Below are 20,590 nucleotides of genomic sequence, written 5' to 3' on the forward strand. Positions count from 1 at the left end.
AACTTTTTAGGTAGATCATCATTTTTATTTATTTCCTACTGGAGTTTGGATTTCATAGGTTTTATACCAAGTGAAATGCTCTTTTTTGCCTGCAATGCTTTTCCTAATGAGAATCTGATATTGAGCTTTTTTAAAAAAACAGGAACATCAGCAAAGGAATGGCAGGCAGTTCAGGCTGCTGTGCTCAGCTACTGGTATCACAAGATCATAAGAAATAGGAGCAGGAGTAGGCCATTCGGCCCATCGAGACTGCTCTGCCATTTAATAAGATCATGGCTGATCTAATTGTGGCCTAAACTTCACTTTCCTGCCCATCCTCCATAATCCTTGACTCCCTTCTCAATCAAAAATGTGTCCAACTCAGTCCTGAATATATTCAATGACCTAGCCTCCAGTAAGTGAGGTTCCAGCAACCGATATGGCCTCCCCAGTGGCACCGCTGGAGCTGCCAGCAGCTCTCGATAGACGGGACCTTGATCCCAGAAAAGGGCCGCCGCTGGCTACTTAAGTTCCTGAGTGGCACTTAATACCAGCGGGCCTTCCTGAGGGAGGCAGTACAGGTCTCTCGCTGGATCTCCAGCCAGTAAGCGAGATCTGAATACCTCCATAAAATCCAGCCCCTTTTTTAAAAACTGTGCCTGCTAAATCTAAATTCACCCACGAAAGGAAACATTCTCTGCGCACATAGCCTGTCAAGCCCCCTCAGAATCTTATGTGTTTTGATAAGATCACTTCTCATTCTTCTAAACTCCAACTGTGACTGCCCTTGACATTAAGGCCACATTTGAATGAGTATAACATCAAGGAGCCCTAGAAAAACTGGGGTCAGTGTGAATCAGGGGAAAACTCTCCACCAGCTAGAATCATACCTAGCACAAAGGAAGATGGTTGTAGTTGTTGGAGGTCAATCAACTCAGTCCCAGGACATCACTGCAGGTATCCCTCAGGGTAGTGTCCTAGGCCCAATGATCTCCAGCTGCTTCATCAATGACCTTCCTTCCATCATAAGATCAGAAGTGGGGATGTTCGCTGATGATTGCACAATGTTCAGCACTATTCACAACTCCTCAGATACTGAAGCATGTGGTGCCCATATGGACAACATTCAGTTTAGGCTGATAAGTGGCAAGTAATATTTGCACCACACAAGTGCCAGGCAATGACTATCTCCAACAAGAGGGAATCTAACATAAAATCAGACAATGTTGGTAAAACTCAGCAGGTCTTTTAGCTCTGAAGAAGAGTTGTATGGACTTGAAATGTTAACTCTGTTTCTCTCTCCACAGATGCTGTCAGACCTGCTGAGCTTTTCCAGCATTTTCTGTTTTTATTTCAGATTTCCAGCATCCGTGGTATTTTGCTTTTATATAAGAGAGAATCTAACAATTGCCCCCCTGACATTCAATGGCATTACCATCACTGAATCCCCCACTATCTACATCCTGGGGGTTACCATTGACCAAAAACTGAACTGGAGTAGCCATATAAATACTGTGGCTACAAGAGCAGGTCAGAGGCTGGGAATTCTGCGGAGGGTAGCTCACCTCCTGAACCCCCAAAGCCTATCCACCATCTACAAGGCACAAATCAGGAGTGTGATGGAAAACTCTCCGCTTGCCTGTGTGAGTGCAGCTCCATCAATACCCAAGATGCTTGACGCCATCGAGGAAAAAGCAGCCCGATTAATTGGCACCCTATCCACCACCTCCAACATCCACTCCCTCCACCACTAATGTACAGTGCATCTACAAGATGCACTGCAGAAACTCACCAAGGCTCCTTAGACAGCACCTTCTAAACCAACGACCTCTCCCACCTAGTGGGTAAGAGATACATTGGAATAACACCACCTGTAAATTTCCCCCCAAGCCACTCACCATCCTGACTTTGAAATATATCACTATTCCTTCATTGTCACTGGGTCAAAATCCTGGAACTTCCTCCCTAACAGCACTGTGGGTGTACCACACCATATGGGCTGCAGTGTTCAAGAAGATGGTTCATCACCGCTTTCTCAAGGACAATTAGAGATGGGGATTAAAAATGTTGGCCTAGCCAGCGACGCCCACATCCCGTGAAAGGATAAAAAAATGATCAACCTGCTCAACCTTTCTTCATAAGACAATCCCTTCACTCCAGAAATCAGCCTAGTGACCACTCTGAACTGTTTCCAATGCAAGTATATCATTCTTTATGTAAAGAGACCAAATTTCTACACAGTATTTTCCAAGTGTCGTTTCACCAATGTCCTGCACAGTTGTGGAAAGGACATCCCACCTTTTATATTCCATGTCACTTGCAATAAAGGCCAACATTCCATTTGCCCTTCTAATTACTTGTTATACCCACATGCTATCTCCATACCTCCATCTACTGGTGTATATAATCCATTTTGACAAATGATTAGAGCTAAGGCAGCAGACCAGATGGTATACATATGATAAGTGAAAGCCTGATTAATGATAATTAAGCAGCCTCGGCCCACATGTAACAAGACCTGGACAACTTTCACACTTAGATTAATTAGTGGCAAGTAACATTCACATCACATAAGTGCCCGCCAATGACCACTTCCAACAATAAAGAGTCTAATGACCATCCCTTGACATTCAATGGCATTATCATTGCTGACCATAGAGGAAGCAAGGGTTATGGGCAATATATAAGAAAGTGGAGATTAGGGCATTTAAGACTCAACCACATTGCTGTGGGTCTGGAGTCAAATGTAGGCCAGACCAGATGTCCCTAAAGGGGCATTAGTGAACCAGATGGGTTTTTGCAGCATTAGTTTTATGGTCATTATTGAATTCAAATTTCACCAACTGCCATGTCAAACCCAGGTCCCCAAAACATTACCCTGGGCCTCTGGAATATGAGTCCAGTAACAATACCACTAAGCCACCACCTCGCCACCAGTATAATCTCCTTGCTCTTGTACTCTATGCCCCTATTAAAAAAGCCCAGGATGCTGTATGCTTTATTAACTGCTCTCTCCACTTGTCCTTCCACCTTCAATGACCTATGCACATATACATCCAGGTCCCTCTGCTCCTGCACCCCCTTAAGAATTGTGCCCCTTATCTTATATTGTCTCTCCATGTTCTTCCTACCAAAATGCATCATCTCAAACTTGTCCATATCGAACTTCATCTGCCACCTATCTGCCCATTCCAACAACTTTTTATGTCCTTGTGAAGTTTTACACTGTCCTCCTCACAGTTTACTATGCTTCCAAGTTTCATATCATTTGCAAACTTTGAAATTGTGGCCTGCACACCAAGATCTAGATCATTAATATAGATCAGAAAAAGCAAGGGCCCCAATACCGACCCTGGGGAACTCCACTACAAACCTTCCTCCAGCCCGAAAAATATCCATTGGTCATTACTCTGTGTTTCCCATTACTCAGCCAATTTTGTATCCACATTGCTACTGTCCCTTTTATTCCATGAGCTATAACTTTTCTCACAAGTCTGTTGTGTGGCACTGTATTAAATGCCTTTTGAAAGTCCAGGTACACCTCATCAATGGCATTACCTTCATCAACCCTCTCTGTTACCCCTTCAAAAAATACCAGCAAGTTAGTTAAACATGCGGCAGAATTTTCCCATTGGTGTGCGAGGGCGGGACCCGCACGCCGACACGTAAAATGACACGCGGTGACATCGGATGAACGTCTCGATGTCACTGTGCGCCATCTCGATATTTCGTTGGGTGCGTACGCGATGATATCCGATGAGCCTCTGCCATTTATTAACAGGCCACTTAAGGCCCTTGAGGCGCCGATTGACGGTGATTTTTCGGCACCCGAGCGGTCTTCAGGTTGGCGCACGGGCACAATGGGCAGGCGGCTGGGACACATTTGCATAAACCTCATCCATGGCCGGGATAAGGGGGCTTAGTGGGGTCATGAGTGTGCTTTGTCAAATATTGCTTTTTCTAATTTACTGATACTTGCCTGTATGATCTGCAATACTTCAAAACACATACCAGCTGCTTGGACTGGACTCACAACCTTCAGGTCAGCACTCTACACTGAGGAATCTTTTTTGGGCCTGCACGTTTCAGAAAGCCTTCCCTTAGCCTGGGAATGGGAGTTGAACTCTCCACTGGAGGCACCTCCTCTGAGGAGGAAGGCAGGGCTAGAAGGGGGAGGAGGCCAGGAGTGCACATTCAGCCTCCAGGGGAGGACAGGCGCAGGCACAAGGGATGCAGGGCCAAAAGGTAGTCCAAAGCGGAAGGGGCCGCAGAAGATGCCACTATCCTGCTGCCAGGGTATACAGGCAGTGAAGCAGCTACCTCAATATGACTGATGTGCAGTGCCAAAGGAGGCTCCATGTCTTAAGGGAGACAGTCAACTATATCTGTTAGATGATTGGGCCTCAGATCTCCGCGAACTGTGTGGGTGGACACCCCATTCCAGTGGCTCTGAAGGTCACAGCTGCCCTCAACTTCTATGCCTCTGGCTCCTTCCAGGGCTTGGTGGGTGATCATTGCAGTGTCTCCCAATCAGCTGTCCACACGTGTCAAGCAGGTTACAGACGTTCTGTTCAGGCGTGCATTGACCTTCATCCGCTACCGTTGGGACCAAGCAAGTCAGGCACAGCGAGCCAGAGGCTTCACAGGTTGCACCCGCATCCAGGGTGCAATAGACTACACACATGTGGCCATCAAGGCGCCAGCAGGTGAGCCCGGTGCCTTCATCAACAGGAAGGGCTTCCACTCCATGACAGTGCAGATAGTGTGTGATCACAGGATTCTGATTCTACAAGTCTGTGCGAGGTACCCAGGCAGCTCCCACAACGCCTACGTCCTCAGGCACTCCCAGGTGCCGGGGCTCTTCAGTGCTCCAGCCTGGCTGGATGGACGGCTGCTGGGTGACAAGGGCTATCCCCTCAGAAGGTTGCTCATGACGCCTCTCCACCATCCAAGAACAGAAGCTGAGCAGCAGTACAATAGGAGCCACAGCACTACAAGAGCTGTGGTGGAGAGAGCCATCAGTCTTTTCAAGATGCACTTCTGATGCATGGACCATTCCGGGGGTCCACTCCAGTACCCCCCAGATCATGTGTCACTGATGGTGGTTGCATGCTGCGCTCTCCACAATCTTGTGCTGAAAGGGGGGACGCAGTGGCAGTGGCTGCACACGATGAGTCCAGCAATGAGTCCCAGGATAAGCAAGCACAGGGAAATGCTGAGGGGGTAGATGCTGACTTGGGCATATTCCAGGGAGGCAGGGACATCCAGGAGGCTTTAATCCAACAAACCTTCAGCTAGCACAGCACATATGGACCTCCAGGACAAGCCTGGGCTGCATGCTCCATTCTCGATACCCAAGTGCAAAATCTGCCTGGATAGGAACATTAACTAAGGGCCTTGTTAATAAAGCTGAATGTCCCACAAATCACTCATAACATTATTGGTAACCATGCACCTGCAAAAGAAAAAAGGCACCCTCAGCCTTGGTGACATGTCTGAGTTTAATATTAGAACAAAAGGAACTTAAGAAAACAAAATGACAAAGGTGTTAAACATCACACCAACTCATGAAGCCCTCATTGCGGAGCAACACAAAAGCACCAGCAATAAACCCGTGGTGTGTCTAAGGTGCCTTATGTTTACGCTTTCTGGTGCTACGCCTTGGTGCTGCCCCCTCGCTGGCACTGGCATCTGAGGCAGCCAGCTGACTCTGCTGTCCTGTTGGCTTTGATGACCTTGGCAGCTGTCCTCTGGCCCGTGGAGCCTGTGCTGGTCGCACCTGTGAGGGAGCTGCCAGCTCCACAGCTGGCATCTTCCCAGTCATCGCAGCCTCATCGGATGCAACAGTCACTGGCAGAGGTGGGGAGGAGCTGCCGCCCTCATCCGGAGCACCCTGAGAGGAGCCCACAGAGACGACAGGCAGCTGCTGCACCGACGTGAGGTCGCTTCTGACCTCCCGGCTCACCGGGATGGATGGGGACTGAGCTGGGAAACTTGGTGCCCAGACCATCTCCCACAATGGTACTGAGCAGTTGAGGTCAATGCCAATGTGAGGGCTTGCTGATCCGAGCGCATCCCCAGGAAGCCCCGATTGGTCTCCTGGAGGAGCCTCTCCATGAGGGGCACCACTCTCTCCACAGAGTACATATGGCATTCAGCCATGAGGTTCATTGCATCGGCGATGGTCCGTGTAGACTCCTCCACCACAGACACCAAGCCAAGCATAGCTTCATGTATCTCCCCCAGATGCTCCAGCGCATTCTGCCACATTTCCTGCATTTGCTGCGTTGCAGACGATTCCAGAGGCACATCATCAGGTACCGACTGAGCATGTGCCTGGTCCCCTGAAGTCCTCCGACTGCTGGCACCATGGGCACTCTCTGTCTCTGTCAGCTCCTCCAGCGACTGTGAAGTGCCCTCACCGCTGTGCCCCGGGACACTAGCCAATGTTCCATTTCCCACCGAGGTGCTAGTATCTGCGCGGGTGCCTGCCTGGCAGAGATGGTGTGACGCTGGTGAGTCCGAGACTTCAGGGCCCTCAGGTGTGAGAGGGGGCCTCTGCTGCTCCTCCTCCTGGCCCTGCTCCACTGATGCTGAAAGGCAGAACAGGGACATTGGATCAGTTAACAAGGAGACAATGTCGATGTGCATCCCTGTCAGCCGGATCATTATGCGCTCATTCTTCCATAAACAATGGTCAAGCCAAGTTGCAAACTTCAATCACTGAACATTCAGCACTGCCATGGCTATTGGGAGAACAATGGTGACTTCAGTGCTGGGCAAATCTACCTGCCTGTGGTACCCCAGCCTCACTGATACCGGTGGACCTGTGTGCATGGCGCCTCTTCAGATCTAGGGCCTCCTGCTCGAAGCGGCTGAGAATTGCCAACTAGGCCGGCCCTCCTCCATTCTTCACCCGCTCGGCGGCATTATGTGTATTCTTCTCCTGAAAAGGAGGGAAGAGCATTGATTAGTGCTAAATTTACCTGGACTCTCTTCGCGGATGGCCCACCCCAACCAGAGTGGGACATTGCAGGGCTCCAGTGCCTCCTCACCCTGCTGCTGCTGAACACACACACAAAGATGCTAGGCCTGTCCCCCCCACATCCCCAAACCCCCCTTGGCCACATGCTGCCTACATCACATTTGACACCACTTGGTCTAACCTTCCCTAGCAAGGAGGCACAAGCACGTGGAGCGCAGAGAACAGCAGATCGATCAGTGCCACACCCATTGAAGCTCCCCTCCCAGCATGTCATCACCCTGAGTTTGACGTGTCCTGGAGTTCCAGCTCTGAGCCAAGGTGCAGCTCCTCCAGGCTGCCCCCAAAGCAGTAAAATGGGTCTCAGTGCACCACATGCTGCGGGTGCAGAACCCATCCCTTCATCACCCTCTCAGGGTGACCTCGGCATGGGCAATATCTGCTGGCCCACCCAGCGAAGGACACAGGCCGTCAGTGATTCAACGCAGTCACTGCACTCAGACTTGAGGGAGGTGGGGAGGCCCGCCAGGGGGGAAAACCTACCTGCTGGGTTAAGTGACCAATGCCAACATGGTACTCACCCTTCCCGAGCGCAACAGATCATTGAAGCACTTGCAACACTGGACCCAGGTGCGCCACAACACGTCATGGGAGCTCATGATCCCCGCCACCTCCTCCCAGGCATGTTTGGTCATTTGGTGGGGGGTGGCCTCCTCCTCCTGTCCTGGGGCACAAGGACCTCCTGCTGTGTTGTCACCTCCTCGAGAAGGGCAGCAAGGCAATAGTCAAAAAAATGAGGGGCACAGTGCCCCCCTGCCCTACCCTCCTGCCTGGCCTGCTCACTAGCCAACTCCCGCACAACCCACCTGACAGGCTGAAAATTCTGCCCATCATTTTCCCTTTAGAAATCCATGCTGGCTCTTCCTAATCAAACCACATTTTCCCATGTGACTACTAATTGTGTCCCGAATAATTGTTTCTAGAAGCTTTCTCACCACCGAAGTTAAACTCACTGGTCTGCATTTGCTGGGCTTATCCTTTCAACCTTTTCTGAACAAGGGCATAGTGTTTGCAGTTCCCTAGTCCTCTGGGACTTCCTCTGAGTCTAGGTAAGACTGAAAGATTATAGCCAATGCCCCTGCAATTTCCACTCTCATTCCTTCAATATCCCTGGATGCATCTCACCCAGTCCCCAGTGCCTTGTCAACTTTAGTTTACGGCAGTTTATCCAACACTTCCTCCTTATCAATTTTGAACCCTTCCAGTTACAGGGTTTCTTCCTTTGTCACTGTGGCCTCAGTAGCATCTGCTTCCTTAGTAAAGACAGATACAATGTGCTCATTTAGCACCTCAGCCATGCCCCCTTCCTCCATGTGTAAATCCCCTTTTGGTCTGTACCTCATAGCAGTGTGAGTGTACTGACACTTCAAGACCTGCAGCGATTCAAGATGGCTCACCACCAACTTTTCTAGGGCAATGGGCCTTTCCAGCAATGCCCACTTCCATGGATGAACAAAAAATGCTCATGCTCTTGCTACCTCAGAAACATCCAAATCACAGCATGTCATGATTTCAGTAGGATTGCATGATGGAAGCCAAGCCAAGGTAATCATCAGCCAGCATAGCCTGATTAGACATATCTGCTATGCTTCCACCAACTGCACATGCAGGCAGTGTCATCCTTAACCTGGTAAAGACAATGGAGAACTGTCTTAACAGCAGAGAATCAGATGCAGAGCTGTAATCCTCCATAACCCAGTTGTTTACCTAAATTGCAAAAACTGTTCAAATATGCCAAAGGCCTAATCAAAGGGTTGAAGTTCTGAGAAGCGTGCATTTAATATATTGATCATGGAGAATTGTTCCCCCTTATTTTGCTTTGGAATGTCAAGATGGCTTGTTTAAGTGTGTGGCCCCTTTAATTCCTTTTGCATGGCTGCTTACACATATGTGTACACACATTCACACACACATACACGCGTACACACACAAGCAGACGTACACACACACACACGGCTGACTTGTGTGTGCACGCGTCTATGTGTGTGTATAATCTGTGTGGGCTTTATGGAATAGTTTACAGGGTAAATTGAAGTAGAGGGATTATGGACAGTGAAAGTTATGTTAGAATTGCTTAGATAAGCACAGGTTACAAGGAAGTTCCAGAGAGGGGAGATATAAAGGTCAGTACAGTCAGACTGTCACAGAAACTTTGGCTGAGCCCTACCATATTGAATGAATCAAATAGCCTTCATGATGACACTTTTAGGAGCAATACTTTTTAAATGTTGCAGCCAGTCAACAGTTTTAATATATCATTTGAAACTTCTTGAAAATTAGATACCTTTTGGCCCAAATATGCACTTGGCGCACTCCAATAATATGGCTGTAGTAGAATCCTGTTGCGTTCATATTCATTAATGTTCACCTGCAATAACCCATCTACGTTCTGCTGCCTGGGCAGAATTTTTGAAATGCCTTCCAAATTGGTGAGGAACCAATCAAACATGTCAGTCACCTAAAAAGCAAAAGTTAAGGAAAAAAATGTATTACTTATCTAAGTCAAATCCTTCTAGACATCGCAATGCTAGCATGTACCTTACTTTGAAAAACACGATCAAAAATGAGTCCCCTCACAATAAAAAGCTGTGAGCATAACAGGTGATTAAATGTTGATGGCCAGCAATCTCAACTCTGAAGATCTGTTGCAGTTTTTCCAGTGTCTGCTCTTAATTTTGACAAACCCCCAATCCCTCCAAAAAAAAAGACATAATCTGCTGACTACAGCTGTTTGCCTGTTTCCCTGTGTGCTTATATAAGTCCCTTTTCCGAAAGTTACAGTGGGACACAGGAAGAACCCTCTTGGGAATTTAGGGGTCCCTATGTCTTAATGCACACAGACTGAATAGACACTGAATTTTATTTTTTACCAGGCGATTTTCAGATCATGTCTTCAACTGACATTTACATTGAGGCTTCTCGTGGCGTATCAGTTTGTCAGCCTTAGCTGAGAGCCTAGGAAAGGTAGGAAAACTAACACAGATCCAGGTGACTGAGCAAGAATTAGCACTGATAAATGTTGAGTTTCCAATTGGGTTCACCCAATTTACAGGAGTTAATTGGACAAACCCAGCTGGAAAAGTGATAAGGTTCTGAAACATGTTCTACAGATATGAGGAGAGAGAAGATTAAAGTGGTGCTTCTCCAAGATCAATTACTGCCAGCCACATATATGAGGAAACCTTAGTCACACTACCCATAATTTTCCATTAATTCAATGGATGGAAAGTTAAAAAGACGCATGGCTAGCAGGTGAGCTCTCTGCCTTTCATGTAAACTCAAAAAGATTATTCCCCACTCCCCGCTGCAATAAAATATAAAAACATTAAACAAAGGTTATTTGCCACTTGATATCTCTTACGTTATCATAGGTCCATTGAGAGGAATCACATTCACTGGATATCCCTGAACAGAAACACTGGTCACAACCATGGTAGTTCTCTGACTGCAAGTTGAAGAATCCTGTCTTACATTGGTCACAGTTTTCTCCTTCAGTATTGGCCTACAAATTGCATAAAACAGAAGTTATATTAATGTTTATGTTTAATTTACAAAATTTTTCATGTAATGGAAAGTGCACATCATTCCAGAAAACCGAGACATTTTCTATCTAAGAGCATTTTGTTTCCAGTAAAATCACAGAACAACAATGTTAATAAATTACACTAGAGAATTTTGAAGTGTTACTTATATTACACCAAAAATATGAAATTGATGGTGAGATATGATTGTTGGAAAAGGATTTCTACACGCAGTGTTATTTCCTTCTTGGCTATAGCTTGAACTGAACAAAAACATGAACAGTTGGCTAGTGACGTGTAACTAAATTATCCATTACTTAAAGCTAATAGGATTTAACACTAGAAGCCTCCAGCAAGTTATTTAAATTCTTGAGCATTCACTGAAGTGGTGCAGCACAATAGTTTGCTGAACACGCTCCATGGGCAAAATCTTATGCCTGTCCCTGTAGAGTAATGGGCTAATGGCTATGTTAATGAGATCATGATGTTATTAATGATGTAAGTGTGACATCAAGGGTCAGATGATCAAGAGGCTCCAAGAGAGCAAGATGCAGAACAGTGTGTGTCCTAGAAACCATGTACTTGTTATGTAATCTTGTAAATAGTGTAAATTAATAGCTTTTAGAAAAATTATATACTGTCTATCTCAAGCTACTCATAGACTAAGTTAAACCTCCATGAAACATGGTGGCAACGCTAGAGACTACAATTTAAGAAACTGAGGCCACAGGTCAGTAACCCCACGGGTGAAGATCTGGAACAGATCTAGTTCGCAATGATGAAGCGAACCGCAAAGTACTGTGGTGAGGGGACAGTGAGATACGCACGATGTCTACAGCTACTGAACAACCATTATGCCTTCCACAGCCTTTCGAACACATCAAGGGTCTGAAGCAAGGAGAATGATGGGAGCTCTGGAAGAGACAAAACAAAAGATACCAAACAGCTCTGGATTTACAGGGGCAACTCAGAAACACCAGGTCTGTACACATTTATATTCAGTAAGGGTCACAGCTGATGATGATGTCTTGGCATGCCAAGGCATCAAAGAAACTTTGGTGTCATATGGCGAAGTTGTGGGGGCTTTCGAGAGTACTTCAGCCCTAAGAAGAATCTAGTTATAGAAAAAGCAAAATTCAACAGGAGGAGCCAAAGGCTGGGTGAATGCAATAATTCCTCTACTAACTATTTGAATCCGTCTGCTTGTGGTTACAGGGCCTTAAAGCATAAGCCTATTAGTGACCATATTGTCGTCACTGTCACTGTAGGCTCTGTCGGATCTTTTGCAATCCAAAGGTGATTTGACCTTGGAGACGGATGAACAGCTTTCAAGGTAGGCGGAGTTGCAACAGCAGAATCGGGATGTAATTCAGGGAGACTTCGAGACTTGGGAGGGGTCGATTTAGTATGCAGGCCCAAAGATGGATGCCCCACTGAAAAGCCCATGAGAAAGCATGCTAAAACCATCGAAGGGGTGGAATGAACCCTTCCAACTATTTTAAACTTTTTCAGATGCTGCGCTAAAGCACAGCGCCACTGCAGAAAATGCCCAGCAGGGGGAGTCAAATGCTTTCACTGTAGCGAGACTGGACATTTTAAACAATTTTGCAGATCTATAGCACAACTGAAAGGAACAGAAAGACAATAAACCTTTCATCATTCTGAAATACAGCAATTGGGATATAGGGACATTCAGGATGAAGTGTTCCTGGGGGAAATAAAAGTTCCCAATAAGCTGTTCTGGTCGGTAGAGCTAGATGTCAAAGGATACAGAACAGATTTTAAATGACACATGGTTTATGGTCACAATCTAATCAGATAAATTGGACTGGCTTAATAATGTGGCGATCCAGTTGTCAAAAATGAGGCCACAGGGGCTAGGAGGCACAGACCTCAAAATGAAGGGCCAGATCCCTACAACCTTTAAATATAAAGACAGAGAAATTAATGAAACCCTTTGTATCCTATAGAATCAGCAAATTTCTCTAATCAGTAGGGCGGTGCATTTAGACCTTGGCCTGGTACAAAGGGTCGATGAGGTAACACAAGACAACTGTGGAGCCGTATTTAGGAGGGAATTTCCCAGATTATTTCGGGGACTGGCAAAGCTTAAAAGTGAGTATCACATCACTCTACTCCCGGATGCCAAACCCATTTGTTTATTTACCCCTAGGGGTGTGCCACTCCTGCTGATCAAAAAAGCCGAAGAGCAACTCGACAAGATGCTACATCAAAGAATTATCTCCCTGTTACAGTACCTACAAAATGGTGCTCAGGTCCAATGATGGTCCCTGAACCTTGCGGTTAAATACTGACACAACTAAATAAAGCCATCCAAAGAGATGTCCTCTGTTGCTCTGTTGATGATAGCCTGGTGAAGTTGTCCAAAGGTGTACTTTTTACAAAGCTGGATACCCACAGTGGATTTTGGTAGATTCCCTTGACCAAGAATCAAGATGGTTGACCTTGCTTATCACTCCTTTTGGTCGCATTTGTTTCAATCCGACTTCCCTTTGGTTTATCCTCTGCACCAGAAACCTTTCAACACACTAAGTCCAATATTCTTGAAGGCAAAAAAGGCATTATTTGCCAGATGGGTGACTTGCTTATTCTTGGTGCAAGTAAGGAAGAACACAGCCATAGAGTTCAGGAAGTTTTAAAAGTGCTTGAACTTGATAAGTGTGAATCTGGGAAGACCACTATTAGATTTTCAGGTTACATCATCCACCAAAAAGGGATAATGGTAGATCCCCCAAAAAAACAAGGCAATTAAAGAGTTTCCACAGCCCAAGAGTGTTTCTGACGTATGACAATTTTTAGGCATGGTCAATCAGGTGGGAAAATTCATCCCACATCTGTCCGAAATCAATGAATCTCTGAAAGACCTGCTGAGGAAAGGTCAGCAGTGATACTGGGGAATCAAGCCTTCAACAACATTAAAGAGTTGTTTGTCTCTTCCAACATATTGGCACATTACAACCAAAAACTGCCAACAATAATAGCAGCTGATGCGTCAGTGAATGGGTTTGGAGCTATTTTACTGGAGATCCTTGAGGATAGCAGGAAAAAACTAGTTTACTATGCTTCTCGATCATTAACAAAACTGAATAACATTATGCAACAATTGAAAAGGAAGCACTAGCAGCAACATGGGCCTGTGAAAAGTTCTCAGATTACTTAATGGGCTTGCAAGTCAGGATTAACATGGACCATAAACCTCTGGTTACTCTCCTGAGCTCTAAAGAAATTTGTAAGATGCCACCAAGGATGCAGTGTTTCAGCTAAGATTCATGTGCAATGGAGTAAGTGCTAGGGAAAAGTCAGACCACAGCTGTCACGCTGTCATGAACTACAGTCAACCAGGCTACAGAACATCACTTGACACTCATCTCTGAGGTGGAAGCATGCTCCTGATCAATTACAGGTACCCTACTGGCCTGTGCAAGCAAACTCTGGGAGATCAGAGATGCCCAGCTGATGAACATAGAATGCAGCCAAGTCCAAACATACTGCTCTGAAGGTTGGCCTGAATGTGTCCCAAGCAATCAGGTGTTAAGGCAATACCACGAACAACAAAGACATCTAATGATTGTCGATGACCTTGCCTTTAACGAAAGACTCGATATCACGGGGCCGAAAAAATTCAGCACTGGAACTTCAAGAACCTTTAAGGACCCTATAGTGTGTTCCAACAATGTTTGTTTAGCAGCATGAGTCTCATTGACCCTTCTCTCTGCAGGAGCCTAAGGCCGCTGCACGGGAGTCAACAGCCACATCCTTTGCGGGTACCCTTTGTCACTGAGGAGCCAGCCCCGGATCCTGTGTGGTCCCTCGAAGATGTTGGGATTTACGATCTACTCAAGACGTATGAGTCGTGGATGCTTCATGGATATCTGTTGCAAACCTGCATGATAAGTTTCTTATGGTCGCAGACCAAATATACATAGTCTTTCCTGTTTATGTATTGGAGTGTCTGTTGCCAGTCACATGAGTACAGTTGATGGCACCTGCGCATGTGAGAGACCAAAAATCTCAGCAAAGCCCAGTGCTCTGGCGCCCTGGCTTACTTGATCTCTGTCGAGGTTGACGTAATTGTGGGCCTTGATAAAAAGGGCACCTGGTGACTTCAAGTATGCATTTGTGCGTGGATACTTGGGAGATCCCACTGAGGTCCCCAATGGAGCCCTGGAAGGAGCCACCGGTGTAGAAGTTGAGCGTGGCCATTACTTTCAGAGCCACTAGCAATGGATGCCCTCCCAGTCGGCGTGGCACCAATTCCTGGAGAATGTGGTGGATTTGAGTCACCAGATCCCTGGAATTGCAGAGGCGTTAGCTGCATTGGTTTTCGCTCATCTGCAGATAAGACATGCAAGTTCTGTACACCCTTGGTTTTGCGATCCCCCTACACACGATGTTTCTGTGAGCATCACGCTCTGCATCCGGAGAGGGACCTGCTGGCCCTTGGCCTTGAGAATTTTGCTCCTCCCTTTGGTGAGCCAGGCACCTCCATCACAATCTCCTCCTTCTCTCCTGCCTGTATGTGGTTATGCAGGCAATGATAAATCCAGGCTCCATCTTTCTGATTGTCTCCTCTCTGCAGCATCAATGAGAAACAGACAAGAGTCAGCATTAGCTTCCAAAGGTCCTCTTTCTGTCAACGACTCACCAGTGAATGTGGGTTCCAGGGCTTTGTTCCCACATCGGCAACTACTCGCCCCTGAAACAATGGCGGGTGCACATAAAGGTGCCTCCACATCCATCCCCCTCCCCCCACACTCCTTTGCATGGCCGATTGTTATGACATCGCTTTGGCCAGGCACTTGGCTGTGCTGCTTTCAGTCTAGGCGCTGGGATCCTCATTCACTGCACTCTAATAATACACTCTTTGTAATAAACATGGGCGTAAATGTATCATCAGGAAATGAGATTATTTGAGGGGGGCCTGAGGCTTCTATTCCGTAAACCGTCCAGCACCACAACTCTAACACTGAAGCTCGTCCAGATGCCCAAATGCTCAGGAGTTTGTTATTGCTCCAGGGAATCTCCACGCTGAAAACAAGGGGTTAAAACAAAGAAATCGATTAGTGCCACTTTGCGGGATTAGTCTCGCATGAATGTGCATCATTGCTTCACTTTCCTGATTCCATACATTGTCATTGAAAAGCTCCTAACATTCCTCAACTGTGCCTCTTTCCTCATTTGGGAATGCGCAGTTCAGTTGGGAGCCCCTTTAACCAGCCCCTCCAGTGCATGCACCTGCCCTGCCATCTGCCCGCAGAGCCCTCACCAGCAGAGCTTCTCCACATTTTAATTTTATACTGCGCCATTGCTACAGGTTGGGAGATGGTGGTGTAGAGCTCTCACTGCCAGACCAGCTTGGACCCTCCCTGTGTGACTGTGGAAACCCCTCTTATTGTCCTGGAGGAGCTTAAAGTTCAGATTTCCCTCCCTCCAAGAACCTCAATCTTCCCCCTGTATTCCTTGATCCCACTGTGATTGTGGTGGATATCCATTTGTTAACCCCTGAACATTTTGAGGTGGGTGTGACTATGCCCCATGTGGATCTCACCTCTCCCCATCTTCAGGCCACTCTCGGATACCCCCACAATGCCTTTTCCCCATCTGTAGGTTACAGGTGCCTCCCATGACTGAATGTGCCATCTACGGCCCAGTTTGACGCCAGAAACCCCACAGACCAAGGTGCGTGATGTCACAACAATGCTCAGCCTGCTGAGTACGACTGAGACTGAACTGACATGAGCTCCCCCTCCCTGGTCTGGGATAAAGACAGTCTTCGCAAGCTTAATGCCAACTGAAGCACTCCTTCACTCAACGCTCCTCCTATTCGGGCCCAAGTGGCTTATGTCATTTTGTAACATACTCTCTCCCTATCCTGGCACGAAGGATGTTAACCCCCCCCCATACTCTCCCCCCAGTCATGTGAGTGCAACCTTTCCCCCTCACACATCCAAGTACAGCCCTGACCCTGTAGCAGCCCCTTTCCATGCCTGAAGTCAGCTCCCCCTTCCCCCCTACAGCTCGAGCCCTGCAACCCAGCCTTACCACCAGCCTGGTAGGTAGACTTGCCCCCGACACCTCCCCCCGCCGAAAGCAGAGCAATGTGGTGTTGCCTGCGAAGCCTGACGCTGATTACTGCGAGTGCTGCATGATGCAAGGTAGGTGAACAAACCTTGAAGTCATGAGTGAAGTGCAGGTTGCTAGGTGCACGTCGCTTATATACCGCTGTGAAACACGTCATTCTAATTGCCCGCCAACGTGCCCTGATGTTCCAGCATGGGGGGATGATTCCGAGAAGGAGTCCATATAATGAGATGCAAATATATTGAAGTGATGCTCCCGACATGCCGCAGCGGGAAGCGTAGCCTGTCATCAAAGGCTGCAGCGCACAATCGGGAACTGGTTTTAGGGCACCGTAGAACTGATTTTTGACCTTCTCACAATATTTTCTGTTCCTGTCTGCTGCAAACGGAAGTGGAAAATCCCGGCCAATGTCATTTGCCTGACCGCAATAGTGAGAAGCCTGAACCATCTAGCTGATGGGGCCTTGCCTTCACACACTGACATGCTGCAAGTGCCAAATAGGCCCTGCCAAGCAACTCACAGGGTGATTGCCCCATTTGTAGTATCCACATCACCATATAAGTAGGGAATAGGTAACTTAATGCGCTTGAGAAATCAAACCTGGGGTCATCCTGGTCAATGTTCCCAAAAATAATACAATGCATATACCCACAGAATCACAAAAATATTAACTGATATCGTTTATGAATGATTTCTTGAAAGTTGCCCAGAATAGAAATACCACCTTTTTCAGTTTATCACTCACTAATTCTTACATTTAATGAATACTGAACTCTGAATGATATTGTGGATAGTCCATACTTTTATCATGCTTAACTGAAGAAAAATAAAGACATATTTTGATAAAATAAACTAAGCATTTATGTTTTACCCCACTTAATTTACAAACTCCATGGAACATTCATTAAAGTAGAAGCTTTAGTTATGTATAATTAGGATGCTACCTTGCAAATGCATGGTCCAATACACGGATCATCATTCAAGCTTCCATCAATACTACAGTTACATTGAACACAACTAGGATAGCCAGTGAAACCAAATGCACATCTGTCACATTTATCTCCACCATAGCCAGCCTTGCAGTGGCAAGAGCCAGGAAGCAAACCTAGAATGATAATGAGAACTTGCTGTAGTAAAAAGCCAAACACTTTACATTGTTGCTAAACATAAATATGATATATGTTTATAAGGACATTACCTCCTTCCATGCGTTTGATATCCTTAATACATTTATTATGCAAGGACCCAATTAGATTGCACAAGCAAGGTAAACATGGATTTGGTTCAAAAGGGGAAACCTGGAAAAAAATGTGAAAGCACGATTCACAAAAATGAAATCTACATTTTTTAATAATATTTTGTGGTATGATTTTTTACTTTGCTTTACAGTGCATTATGAATAAATACCAATATCTAGCACTCAATTAGTTGAAAGAAAAGATTTTGGAGCAAGTTTTATTTACTTGCAAATGGGAGTTAGCAGCTGCCACATTTCATTCTTAATCCTCCTAGGTACAATGGAACACCTGGAGACCTGGCACCTTCTCAGTGATTTTGTGCCATTATTCAGACAGGTGACGGGAAAAGAGGTGAGCACCTGTTTCATCATAGCCCCTCTGGCTTTTCTGCTGCCCTGTTTTCTGCTGTCATTTTCAGTGGCTGAGAGAAGCACCTATCTTCTTTTTTTCATTAATGGGGTCTGGGCGTCATTGGTAAGGCCAGTGTTATGTTCCTTCTATTGAGTCACTTTGCTCAGCGAACACAGTTGCACACTGATCTACTAATGAGTGAGTTGGTAATCAAGATGATGCAGTTGAAGAGACCATTGTAAGATGAAGCACATGCTGTTTATTAACATAATTAACAGAGGACTAACACAAGTGTCTTCTTAAACCAAACCTACTCTAAAACTACGGATTAACAATGTAGCTACAGCAATTGGGTAATCACATGATCAATCACAAAACAATCACATGGTCAATCTGCTCACATTCTCTGAAAGGTGTCGTGCACTTCAGATTACCACAGCCAGCATTTATGGACCACCCATAACAACTGAGTGTTTTGCTTGGCCATTTCAGGGGATGGTTAAGAGTCAGCCACATTGTTGTCATATACAGTCATATCTAGAGTCATATACAGATCAACATAGCAAATTTCCTTCCCTAAAGGACATTATGAACTAGATGGATTTTTTATGTCAATCTGATAATTTCATAGTCATCATTACAGGTTGCTATCTTTTTAGTCCAGATTTATTTAATTAACTGAATTAAATTCCTGAATGCATATTGGAGTTTGAACTCATTCCTCTGTGTAATTAGTCCAGGCCTTGGGATTACAGTGGCGTAGCCAATATGCGACTGTACCCCTAGTCATTTCCTGAATTGTGAAATGAATGCCCAAGGTTGCTAGATACTACCTTGAAGGCACAAGTTGGTTGAAAGGAAATACCATGTGCATTTAGAATTTCTTTGAGACTTTATTACCAAGTTATTTTTGTTGGAGGATATGCAGAGGGAGGCCAGGATGCCCTCTATGGCACTCATGTAATGGTTGCCTGACACAAAGGTACCCAGGCAAACATTCCTGTACCTTTAGTTGACAAAGCAACAAGTCTGCACAGTCTTCACTTTCAGAGAGCTGGACATCCACTCCAATTCTGGGTTCAGCCCCTGTGATGGGGCAAACCTTGGCCGGGTCCATTCAGCCCATGCTTTACCACAAATCCAGCTTCAGATCCAGAAAGGAATTTAAGCCAGGCAACAGGGGTCACAAACGCCAACTGGAGAGCCAGCAAGAGCCCCGCATCATCTCCTGGTATTAGGTGCCAGTCAGGCACATATGTTTCCTATGGTGGACATTGCCGGGATCATTATTCCAAAGACAGAAATATCCCCCCTCTAGAGCTGCTGGCCAATCAGAGGCCAGAAACTCTAGAGGGGGAAGGCGATGGTGTACTGGTATTGTCACTGGACTAGTAATCCACAGACCCAGGGTAATGCTCTGGGGGCCACGGCAGATGAATAAAATCAATAAAAATCTGGAATTGAAAGCCTATTGAAATTGATTGTTGTAAAAACCCATCTGGTTCACTAATGCCCTTTAGGGAAGGAAATCTGCTGCCCTTACCTGGTCTGGCCTACATATGGCTCCAGACCCACAGCAATGTGGTTTACTCTTAAATGCTCTCTGAAATGGCCTAACAAGTCACTCAGTTATATCAAACTGCTACAGAGTCTCAAAAAAAGGATGAAACTGGACGGACCACCCAGCATTGACCTAGGCACTGGAAACGACAACTGCAACTCAGACCCTGCAAAGTCCTCCTTACTAAAATCTGGGGACTAGTGCCAAAATTGGGAAAGCTGTCTCACACCAATAGTCAAGCAACAGCCTAGCATAGTCATCCTCATGGTATCATTGCTTACAGATAATGTCCCAGACACCACCATCACCTCCTGACTCCCCAAACCCTGTCCACCTCTACAAAGCACAAGTCAGGAGTGTGATGGAATACTCCCCACTTGACTGGGTGAGTGCAGCTCCCACAACACTCAAGAAGCTTGACACCATCCAGGACAAAGGAACCCACTTGATTGGCACCACATCCACAAACATTCAATCCCTCCACCACTGATGCACAGTAGTAGCAGTGTGTACCAATAACAAGATGAGCTGCAGGAATTCACCACATCACATTACATAGACAGCACATTACAAATCCATGACCACGACCATCTAGAAGGACAAGGGCAGCAGATAGGTGGGAACACCACCACCTGGAAGTTCCCCTCCAAGTCATTTGACATTCTCACTTGGAAATATATCGCTGTTCCTTCACCATCGCTGGGTCAAAGTCTTGGAACTGCCTCCTAACAGCACTGTGACTGTACCGACACCACATGGACTGCAGCGGTTCAAAAAGGCAGCTCACCACCACCCT

The 20,590-nt window shown here is 46.2% G+C and overlaps 1 protein-coding gene across 2 annotated transcripts in view; it reads right to left on the reverse strand.

The window, feature by feature from the left end:
* lama2 (laminin, alpha 2) overlaps nucleotides 1-20,590 on the reverse strand; it is a 588,604-nt gene that overhangs the window by 353,872 nt on the left and 214,142 nt on the right. For both annotated transcript variants that reach the window (XM_041187590.1, XM_041187589.1), the window contains exons 9-12: nucleotides 17,843-17,942; nucleotides 17,589-17,749; nucleotides 10,383-10,523; nucleotides 9,306-9,479 (exon numbers count right to left, since the gene is read on the reverse strand). In XM_041187590.1, coding sequence (XP_041043524.1) covers nucleotides 9,306-9,479; nucleotides 10,383-10,523; nucleotides 17,589-17,749; nucleotides 17,843-17,942 — 576 coding nt within the window. The remainder of the gene's footprint in view (nucleotides 1-9,305; nucleotides 9,480-10,382; nucleotides 10,524-17,588; nucleotides 17,750-17,842; nucleotides 17,943-20,590) is intronic.

Source organism: Carcharodon carcharias, chromosome 5 (assembly GCF_017639515.1).
Source record: "Carcharodon carcharias isolate sCarCar2 chromosome 5, sCarCar2.pri, whole genome shotgun sequence".
NCBI classification, from domain to species: domain Eukaryota; kingdom Metazoa; phylum Chordata; class Chondrichthyes; order Lamniformes; family Lamnidae; genus Carcharodon; species Carcharodon carcharias.